This window comes from Theobroma cacao, chromosome 1 (assembly GCF_000208745.1).
Source record: "Theobroma cacao cultivar B97-61/B2 chromosome 1, Criollo_cocoa_genome_V2, whole genome shotgun sequence".
Classification (NCBI taxonomy): domain Eukaryota; kingdom Viridiplantae; phylum Streptophyta; class Magnoliopsida; order Malvales; family Malvaceae; genus Theobroma; species Theobroma cacao.
The window spans coordinates 29,232,007-29,243,730 of NC_030850.1; the positions used below are offsets into that span (position 1 = coordinate 29,232,007).

Sequence of the window (11,724 nt, forward strand, 5' to 3'; positions counted from 1 at the left end):
AATAATTAAGGAAATCTAGTGAAATTAAAAATTAAAGCCCAATAGGATAACCTAAAAATGGTACCGTTTATGGAATGGGCGTCCGAGGGGTGTTAATCCTTCCCCGGGCGTAACCGTACTCCCGAACCTAGATCCAGAAAATTGTAGGCCGGTTTAGGGTTTTTTTCGGTGGGCTTAAAATTAATTTAAGTTTTCATCAATTAGAATCGAGTCAATGGGTGGCCAATCACACCTAAGTAAAAAAAAGATTGGTGGCGACTCCTAGTTTAATTTTCTAGTGAGTTTTCACAGTTCATCGTATAGCGGTCGGGTTCCCGGGACCCGCACGTTACGACAAACACAAAACGAGAAAAATAGATCAATGAAAATTGATAGACTTGCAGGTCTTAGGAGGCTATGGATGGTTTCTGCATGGTGATTTCTCTCTCTCTTTTTTTTTTTCTCTTCCCTGTCCTTGCATTACTTTGTATTCGAGTTTTAAATTGTGCTTGGGGTTCCTAAGTGATGTTGTTTGCGAGCTGTTCTTGTTATTCCCATTATTTGATTATAAATACCAGAACAATACTCATGGGATTTTTTTTAATTATTTTCTTTTAGATAAGATATGAGCTTGTCTTGTTTAATTTTCTCTAAATAAAGCATGGTACGGTTTGTGGACTAATTGAATCTATGATCATACAATCATAATCATTTTAGTATGATTTCAAATTGTTAGATATTTATAGTAATACAATCATCAATATCAATAATAACACAAAAACTGATATACAGTATATATATATATATATTTCAAGTTAGTTAAATAGAACTAATAAAGTCAAGAACCTCCTTTAGACCTTTAATCCTTATCAAGCCAAGCAATATATTCTTGCAACGAACGGACAAACGCCTTCAACCCAACAAACTAATGTAATGGAGGCTTGTAGTAGATGACAAAACACAAAGTTATAAATTGTTTTGTCAAGTGACGTACCACTACTTTAATCAAATCATTAGTAGAAGCGAAGCATTTTCCATTTGGCATTCGTAGTAAGCACCTTGAGAAGTTGAGTCGAATCACTTCCCAATTGCCACCACCACATCATTAAGATCTTGAACCTAAATCAACTTAGGTAACCTTCCCCAACTACCCTCTTCCCTATCCACTAAAGCTAATATATAGACTTTTAAGGCCATGTTAATTTGATTCATGAGAATAATTGAAGCAAACTATGATGGAAAATTAATCAAAAGAATTGAAAAATAATATGTAAATGGGATAAAATAAAACCTCCCTTATTTGCATGGATCAAAGAAAATAAAAAAAATTATATTCTTGTAGTCAACTAATTTCACATGTTCAAATTTTTTTGAAGGATATACTTCGTCAATTTTTTTCATATGAATTTTGTTATCTAAAATAGTAGTCTGAAGGTATGTTTTCTTAATTAATATTTTTTGAGTCATTTCTATTCTTATAGGAGATTACATGGTAGTTTTATCTAATAAAATCACCAAACATACATGTTAATTTCTGCAAAATGTGAACTTGACCTTAGGGTTCTCTTTCCCACTGCTCCATCTAGTAAGGCGTTTACTCTTTGGAGAAATATTTCTTACCCTCTTACAATTGATGATGCTTTTCATGAGTCGGTGACTGCTAATCTTGGATATTTCCTAAGTAATGGACAATCCATTCATTTTGGATCAACCCTCAACTAGTTTTTTCTTTGACTCATGGTAGAAAAGCAAGCCTGCAACAAGGTCTCCTAAGATTTGGTACATGCTTTTTTTCTCTACTTTATGGTCTATGTGGCTTTGTATGAACGGAATTCTTTTTCAAGGTAAACATTTTGACATGAGTCAACTCCAAGACATCATCTTAAATAGTTAGGTTAGCTTACTGATGTAAAGGCAAGTGACCTTTCAATGACATACTTTCTTCTCATTTCCTATATGAACCTAGCAAAATCACTTTTAAGAATAAGAAATGCAAAGCTAAACCTGTCAATAAGTGGACAAGGCCACCTCTTGGCTCTTTCAAGCTTAATGTGGATGGATCTACCTTTGGTAAACTTGGCCCTATTGGAATTGGTGGTGCTATCAGAGACCATGATAGCTTCATCAATGGAGTTTTCTCCTTTCCCATCGGAATTGAAGACTCCAATTTTGTTGAATTCTTTGCTATCAATTGAGGTCTTTCCTTCTTTTTTTCTTCACCTTGGGTCTCCTACACCATTTTGGTTGAAAACGATTCTAAAAACGCCATCTCCTAAGCATTTGACCACATCATTGTCCCTTGGCGTATAAAGAATCTTTCCAACTGCTTCGAAGCTTGTAAAGCAACGACCAGGGAGTTAACTTTTAAACACATCAACAGAGAGGCCAATAGTTTAGCCGATGGACTTGCCACAGCTAGGACTATCAAGTTTAATTGTTTCTCAACTTTGTTATGTTGATGTGGCGTGTACTCCTCTGCTGAAAATTAAGCTTGCTGTGATTATGGTTTTTTGTTATCCCTTTTCACTTTGGCCATGTTAAGTGCTCTTTTTAACTTTGTGGTTTATTTCTGATGGTTGGATTTATTGTGTTTGATTGTGATGGCATGTTATTTCCTTTTTTCGGGGTTAAATTTTTTTTGGGTTTTTTGTAAGCTTTTCTTCATGGGACCGCCTCTCTCAGTTCCTTCTTGTAATTGCCTTCTACGGCTTTGATTTAATATTATTCTCTTGCCATTCAAAAAAAAAATTTCAAAGTTAGTTTTTTTTTTTTTTAATTTGAGGAAGAGAGATTCGAACTCTACTATTTAAGTAAGAAAATCATGCACCAACTAATGAGTCAAATACTTTGATACTAATTTAAAGTTAGTTTATTTGTTCACACTTAAAGGATATTTTTATAATTTTACTAAGTAAAATTAATAATCTAAGAACAAAAGTTATTCACAAAATGTTAATGGAAAAAAGATATCCATAAGGTGCTATTTGAAAAAAAAATTATATAGTGTTATGTAAAAAAAGAAAAACAAGAAATATAAGTGAAGTTTATTTTTTTAATTATTAAAAAAATAAAAATTAACTAAACTAATTTACATGGAAAGTTTAAGATATCACTTTTAAATGATGATAGAAAGTACACAAGATCGCTTATCCCATATTTTATTTGTTATGTCATAAAATGATTATACATTTCTAATTCAAGTACATCAAATTCGTGTTTTTTTTTTCTCAAAAAATGAATAAACAGCTCATAGAATTTTTCCAACAGCATCATCATGAATAGGAAAACATGCTACATGTATATGTCACTCCAGTCCCTGTCCCCAAATTAACTAGTGGGCCAGTAGGAACATGTTCAACATGATTAAAAAAAGTAAAAAAGAAGCAGAATAAAAGAACAAAGAACAGGGAAGAAAATTGCAAGACATCAAAGAGCAATAGCTCTGTCGCTACGCTGTGGCACCTTCTTGAAGAGAGCCCAAGCCAGATCAATGTAAAGTGGAAACTGCGCCATCGCAAAAAGAGTGACGGGCAGGCAAGTCACCGTATACACTGGAAACGCAGCATCTTTCAACTTATCTTTCAAATTAAAGAAATGCCCCGCACAAAAAGACACCAACACCGAAGCTATCGACACAAACAGCGACGTTAACCCAAGCAAAAGCTTTCTGGGCAAATCTTTGCCAAAATCTTTCTCTTCGTACCGAGACGTTAGTATTGACAGGAACATCACCACGGCTGTGACGGAGAAGCAGAGAGCAATGAGAGATGAGATCGCGAAGGCTTCGAACGCTGGATGATTTTCGAAAGTGGGTTTACCATTTTCTGACTTGACCCCGCCTGGCACGGTTGTTGATGCGGCGAAGGCCACGGTTGCGATCAATGCAGCCACGACGGAGCATGATTCGGAAGTGTTGGTTAGCCATTCACCACCTTTTTGGAGGAGGTTTTTGTGTGTCTCGGTGAAGATGTCCCTTGGGGTCTTGTTGTCCTTGTTGTAACGAGCGAAGAAGTGGACAGGCATGGACTTCTTGACAAACTGCATTTAACAAAGAATGCTCACGGTGTCAAAATCATAGTAATTGATGATACAATAAACTAAATATAAAGTTTATTACCCAATGCTGATTTATCTGATCATACCTCATACCACTTGATTTCCCATTGCATTTGTAGAGCAGCCCCTGGAATGAGCCAAGGCTTATGGTCTCCCAGCATTGCTGCTAGGTGCAATGCACTATTTCCTTTCTGATCCACCGCTCGGAAGGCGCTATCTTTCATGATATTTTTCTTTTGCAACAGCTCGTAAACGTGCGGTTGCCTGTTCTCCACTGCCAATAATACTATATTTTTCTTTTCCGAGTTCATGTCATGTAGTGCCACAGGAAAAAGTTCTAGGATCTTCTCCACCATCTCAGTGATTCCGCTCTTTGCTGCGATTAATATTGGTGTCTCTCCTTTTGTTACGCCTTTGTGTTTCTCCTTCTCTCCTGCTAGTAAGTGAAGTTTTTTTTTGCAGTGCTCAACAAATTAAAACCAAACCAACGAGAGGTTTCTTTAGTTTTAAATTTTAGTACTATTTTATTATGTTATAAATTTTGGTATGAAAGGCAATAATAACAAAAAAAAAAAAAGGGTCATATTTGACTGTAAAAATTACTTTGTAAGTTATAACATTGATGTGTAACTAATATTTTAGAATTTGGGAGAAACATTAGCTTAATTGTTTCTGAGAATGTGTGTATAAATGTGTTGGAGGGAAGCGAGAGAATTACCTTCAAACGTTTTCTCCTTGCTTTGCTCTTGTTGTTTAGCTAAATCTGAACCATCGGTTGGGGTAAGCATCTTAATATCGCCACATTCAGTAAGTTCATAAGGCTTTGTCTCATCGTGATCATACAACGATAGCTGGAGTCTGGTGTCATTGTCTTCAGACTGGTACATAGAAGCATATCGGAGAAGTTCATTCATGATCTGGACAGCCCAAGTATTCTTCTCTTTCTTCTCCCTTAGCTTCCTTATTCTTCCCGATCCTTGCAAACAGCCAGCATTGAAATACTATCAAGGAGCTATATTATGCATATAAATAGCTATTATGAGCCAATAAAAGAGACCCAACTCCGATCAAGCTAATCAAGAGACTTACCTAATCCTAGTATAACTAACATTGCTTTGGATAGCAACTTCAGAAAATCAATGAAGGTGCCATAATTGGGAGGAAAGAATTGATGTCCTTCATGTCTATGGAGTTCTTTGTCTCCTGTACAAATTACAAAACAAGATTACTTCCATGAGATGCCTGCAGAGCATGTTAGAATGAGTTAGAATGTCAGTAGGGATAAACTTATGAAACTAAACATTATGCCTTATCTTTCGTTGCAGGCTTATGGTCATTTTACTGTTAAACATGTTTTGGGCAAGAGCACCACGTAATGATGCTGAACTTTTGCTTGTGTTGAGATGTGCAGATGATTTCTAAGGATGCTCAGTGCTGTCGGGTTTCTTAATTTGAATTCTATATATTTCACTAAAAAGTTGAAGTAGAAATACTATGTCCAGTGATAACATGCCAGGCAAAACAAATAATTTGAAGTTTTAGCGAATTGCGTCATAGTATTAGGTCTCAAAGTCAGGATAGCTATATATGTAAGTGCAGCTAAGCAACGTATGATCCACCTTCCTCTTCCCTTTTATTTTAGCATCGGATTCATTGTGTATTTCTTATCTTTCTTTACTTACTGATCAGAGAGAGGTCCGTCAGAAAAAGAGCATAATTAGGCTTACTCACCTTTTGATCCTGCTCTGGAGGTAACTTTAGGCGCTTCAAGGTTTCCAACTGCGTCTCCTTGTTGGCTTTTGTTCTGTGAACTTTTTGTGACTAAAATGTGATAAATTTGACGAAGTGTTAAATAAACATTTTGGCAAAAGGACAAAATAAGTAGGTAATAAGAAGATAAAATCAACCTATGGATTGTACTTGTCTCCTAGTAAAGAGAAAAATGATTTATTTACGTACCGACTTGAACCAGCTGCTTTAGCAAGTGAAACAGGTGCATGCATGTGCCGTAGTTGTCTGGATAACTAGATTTCATCCCTCCCCTGGATTCATCATAGCTTGAAGAATGTGAAAACGACGGATCCACCTTAAGCTCATCCACAAATATACCTTCAAAATAAAATCCAGTACCAGTTAAGCTTCATTTCGTTGCTAGAAAGAAATTTTTGAAGATTAATGGAAAAAAGAACACAAAAAAAAAAAAAAGAGGCAATGGGAGAACATAAGAGCAATTAAATGCAAATGAAACTATGAATTTATTATGCTTTTTTGACCAGGAAAAGATGGACTATTTTCATATCTTGATAGTTACCAATAGCACTTACAATGATATATGAGCCGACTGCAAAGATCAAGATGGCTACCACTTCTGAAGGCAGCAGGCTTGGTAGCCAGGAGATGCAGGGGTGATATTCCATTCTCGTTTACGTAGTTGACAAGATCTTCATAAAGGTAAACGATTTGAAATGCCAAATCTGTCGAGCACAACAATCATTAGGACAGAAACTAGAGAAACTAATTTATACAACCAGTTTGTTTGAAATTCTATTCTACACCACATAAACAACTACGTTAAGTTTCCAAAAAAAGAGTTGGAGATTCTCACCGAAATAGTCTCCCGAGATGGCACAGTGTAGAACATTTTCACCATCCTTCCTTTTGCAATAAGAATAGCCTGCTTCTTTGTCTTGACGGTAAGAGTTGAGGCATAGGAAGGCATCCTTTTTGCCATGAAGAGCGGCCACGAAGAGAGGGGTTTCTCCATCATTGTTTCGAACTTGCAATAACCATGAGTCTGCTTCAGCCATGCATTTGCACATCTTCACATTCCCTAGCGAAGCTGCAATATGCAGAGGGGTATTCCCCTGCTCATTTCTAATTTCCAGAGCCTTCCTGGGTTCACTCTGCTTGGAAATCAAATCGACCAGCGTTTGTACAACGCCTTCTTGGACATTGGAGACGGCAATGTGCAATGCTGTGTCCCCTGATCTAATGATCCTGGCCACACGAACCGTTGGGTTGTTCTTGTATATTTCTAGAGCAGCATCCCACTCTCCCTTCATGGCACTTTTGAACAATTGTTTTTCTATACTGATGCTGGAATCCATTTCTTTCTTCCTCTTCCCGGTGGAAGCTGAAGTACTGACAACGTATATTTAACATTTTCATAACCTACTACGAACTGATGCTCTGGGTAATATCTGTGAAAGTTACTTTGCTACCAATTGCTTGTTAAAATAAGGAAAAGAAAGTGGGGACATGCCAGAGCCAAGAAAGGAATGCTCGTGGTTTTTCCAATTGCAAGAAAGGAATAATTCTGAGACTTCAGGAAGAACAAAATTGGTAAAAGAAAAAAAAAAAAACAGCAATCACATGCTTTTCAGAATGGCAATTTTTAAGCATCAATCTCCAACTCCACTATGTGATATATTCTTAATGCCCTATGTATACACATGAAGACACGAGACAATTAAGAAACAAACAGTCCGGCGTTCAGGGAACAAACTGATATTTTGTGCAATTGCCATGACATTAACAATTATTTCACAGTAAATTAATAAACTCAAACATTTATTAAACCCCTCGCCAGATTTTATTAAAGTGATATCGCCATTATTACGAAACAGCAATCAAGGCCTACATATTCAAGTTCCGCCAAGCGTAGCCGTCATTGTACAACATCAATTAACACTTTAAACATCCTCGATCTCCTAAACCCAAAATTATCAATGAGGAAGAAGCTGCCTCGTCTAGTTACAACTTACAAGCAAGGTATTACGCATAGTAACAAGTAAAGAAAGCATAAACTGTAAAGCATAATCAACTTCTGTTGGGTAGAATGCTTCCCTTGGCCCGCTGTTATACTTTGTCAGACATTAACTTCTTTTCCTGTATTCGATTGCCGTATTCTGCTCAGCAAATGCATAATTCCTTAAATTTTACCAAAAGCATGCAGGCAGCGACGGGAGCTTTAAGGGGGGGCAGGCAGCAAGGAGTCAAGGACCATGGGCGGTGGGCCTCCCTGACTTTCCCTTCCATACAATTCTTTCTCTTCTATATATGCCTACTTGGCCTCCCTTGGTTAATTTTCTTAAATTTTTAACCATTTTTCCAAATTCTTTATTTAATTAACATTCCTTAAGTAAGGATCTTTTATTAGACATCGTTATTGGATTGATGGCAGCTCATACACCACTCGAATGCAAAGCTAAAGATTGCAGAGAAAGTTTCTGCCGTTGAAGAGCTCAATAACCACTGTTTTGGTTTAAATGACACTTCATAATACTCATTTCATGTAGTTCATTAAATAGTTCTCCATCTGATGCACATTTTCCTTCAATGCCTCATATGCCTTGAAATTTTGTGGAGGATTGACGCCGAACCTAGTGACAAAAGCCTTCAACTTCATCGCCTTATGTTTACTGTATTAATATGTAAGATCATCTCCTTAGTCGGCTGAGAATCTTCGGTTGTTGGAGTATTCTATTTCCGAAGCTCTTTTATCAAATATGTTAAATTATCGAATATGATTAATATATATGATAAATAAGCTTTAGAAATAGAATACCCCATCGACCAAATATTCTCAATCGGCTAAGAAGGTGATCTTACATACTAATACCATAAGAACAAAGGGAATGAAATTGAAGACTCATGATAGTAAGTACATTAGACATCAAAGAAGATGAGAGCTCTACTTATGCAAAAGCACTCAATGCTATGATTAGATGACATCGATGTTCTACCATGGGCGGGCCTATATGAAGTGAAGTGGCGTCACATGACACCACTCATTTGCTGAAATTCTAGAATTTTCTTATGGTCAAAAGACTTATCTAGTCTCTATATTTTTCAATTTTATCAATTTAATACCTGTACTAAAAATCGAAGTAATTTAGTCATTTGATTTTGAAAATTGTGTCAATTTAGTCCTCCCCTAAACGACATCCAATTTTATCGTTAAAGGATGATGTCACTATTGACATGTCACATTTTGATTAAGTGCTGTTGAGATGATGATGTGGCATGCCACGTGGCAATAAGCGATGACATGGCAATTCCACATGACACTATATGATGACGTTGCAGTACTAATGTGGCACTAACAACATGTCAGTGCCACGTGGCAAATCAAAAAAATTTTCAAAAAAAATTCTGCCACGTCATAGAACTAAATTGAATAAAAATATATAGTATAACGACTAAATTGAACAAAATTGAGATGTTGAGGGACTAAACTGAAAAAAATATTTAAAAAATACAAATCTTAAGGTAAATTATTGATATGCTTATTAATAAGCCAAATATTTAACTGTAAAAGATTTATGGTGTTAAAAAATATATACAAATATTTTCTTATTTGATTATTTAATTCTAGAATATGTAAATTAATTTATCTTTTTTACAAAAATTAAGTTTGAATTCTCTTTCTATAAAAAAAAATTTCAAAAAAGTTCATACCTAAAGTCAAATTTAGATAAATAACTTGCATTACGTTAAAATAAAATAATATAAAATTACTAAAAATGTTGATTTAATTGCAACTTTCACAATTTACAAATACACATTCTTTTGAAATTATTCAACTCTTATCTAATTTACCTTTTATTTAAATTTGCTATTTAAATTTACTTAAAATTTCGTATAAAACAATTTTATTTAAATTCAAATACGACAATCAAATTTGGCTAAATTTAAATTTAAATTATTAATTTGGATTTACAAAAATTTATTAATAAAATAAAATGAAAAAAATATTTATAGTTATATTTAACTTTATCAACCATAAATGCAGTTTTTAATCTAGAAAATTTCAACTTAAAATATATAACTTGAAATATTAAACAAAATAAAAACATAAAAAATAAATTAAAAATTAAAAGGGTGGACTTTAGATTCTATGATTATAATAAGAGGCTTGTCATTTCTAAATTAAGTGAGTCAGAGTGAGGAATTATTTTTATAATTATCGCTAACTCCATATCTCAGTTCTTTATTTTTTTAAAAGAAAAAACTAAATCAACATATTTTGCTAATTTGACTTTAGCTTAAGTTAAAAACTAGGTTAAATAAATTTCAAATTTTTATACTATTATAAATAGAAGAAAAAAGAATTTATTTAGTCATTTTATATTATTTTATTTTAACGTAATATAAGTTATTTATCTAAATTTGATTTCATGCATGAAGTTTTTTCAAAATGTTTTTATAGAAGGAGAATTCAAACTTAATTTTTGTAAAAAAGATAAGTTAATTTACATATTCTAGAAGCAAATAATCAAGTAAGAAAATATATTTATATATTTTTTAACACCATAAATCTTTTATACTTAAATATTTGGCTTATTAATAAGCATATCAATAATTTACTTAAAGATTTATATTTTTCAAATATTTTTTTTTAATTTAGACCCTTAACATCTCAATTTTGTTCAATTTAATCCTTGTACTATATATTTTTGTTCAATTTAGTCCCTATAATGTAACAGAATTTTTTTTAAAAAAATTTTTTATCTACCCCGTGACATTAACATGTCAACATGTTAGTGCCACGTCAGCATTGCCATGTCATCAAATAGTGACATGTGGCATTGCCATGTCATCAAATAGTGACATGTGGCATTGCCATGTCATCAGTCGGTGCAACGTGGCATGCCACGTCATCATCTCAACACCACACCATCAAAATATGACACGTCAATACTGACATCATCTTTTAATGGTAAAATTGGATGCCGTTAGGGGTAGGTACTAAATTGACGCAATTCTCAAAATCAAGGGACTAAATTGCTTTGATTTTGAGTAAAATGACTAAATTGAGCAAAATTGAAGAATATATGAACTGGATAGGTCTTTTGACCATTTTCTTCTTGTCATTTTACTTATACTAGAATTTTATGTAGTTAATGATACTAATGAATTTACTAATATTTTTATAATTTTTTAGGAAGTGGGGTCAAAGACTCTAAGTCAAAATAAATTAATCAAAAAAGTAATTTATATACTAATATTTAAATACTACATGGAAAAACAAAAAAAAATTCTTCTATAATTTAAGATTTTATTAAAAAAGTCAAAACACAAACACTCTCCCTTTTCAAAAATTCAAGTCATACTCTTGAAACCCGCACGATGCTTTCTCTTCTTGATCCTTGATTGTGTTTTTCACTTTCTCAAAACAACTCATCTAGACAAATTTCACTTTAGCTATAACACCACTCAAAAAAATCTCTAAGTCCGCCTTTGTGTTCTATAAACTTCTAATTTCCATATCATTTGAAGTTTGTAAATCATTGTGCATCTTTTAAGCTTATGATTTGTTTTGTAGTCTTTGCTTGTTTTTCATTCAAAGACTACACTGATTGATTCTATGGACCTGACTTACTAACCCAAAATTATTTAACAAATAAGGAATTCGCAACAATTTTCATGCTCTCACTAAGCCTGATACATGATTATGTCACGACCCGGAACTCCCCATCGGGCCCGTGACAACCGCCGCGAGGCCTCGACAGACATTCTTCACCCCGAATGCCGATTGAAACCTCGCAAGGCTTAGCATCAACTTTCGCATCTCCCCGGTGAGCAACAGTTATTAAATCTCGTATTTCAAAAAAATCATAAGTCATTTTCAAATAAGAACAATAAAATATTATTTTCTGGCTCACAGGGGCATTTTCGTTAATTTTT

The 11,724-nt window shown here is 34.1% G+C and overlaps 1 protein-coding gene across 2 annotated transcripts; it reads right to left on the bottom strand.

Annotated features, from left to right (window-relative positions):
- Positions 3,201 to 7,178, bottom strand: LOC18613286 (serine/threonine-protein phosphatase 6 regulatory ankyrin repeat subunit B). 2 transcript variants are annotated; one of them, XM_007050452.2, is made up of 8 exons: positions 6,641 to 7,178; positions 6,360 to 6,509; positions 5,995 to 6,144; positions 5,767 to 5,856; positions 5,125 to 5,238; positions 4,754 to 5,011; positions 4,122 to 4,468; positions 3,201 to 4,017 (listed from the first exon to the last, which is right to left on the bottom strand). In XM_007050452.2, the coding sequence occupies exons 1-8, from the start codon at positions 7,140 to 7,142 to the stop codon at positions 3,406 to 3,408; spliced, it is 2,223 nt and encodes a 740-aa protein (XP_007050514.2). In that variant the 5' UTR covers positions 7,143 to 7,178; the 3' UTR covers positions 3,201 to 3,405. The 2 variants fall into 2 exon arrangements, with proteins under 2 accessions (XP_007050514.2, XP_017971919.1); XM_018116430.1 differs by having other exon boundaries at positions 4,122 to 4,471.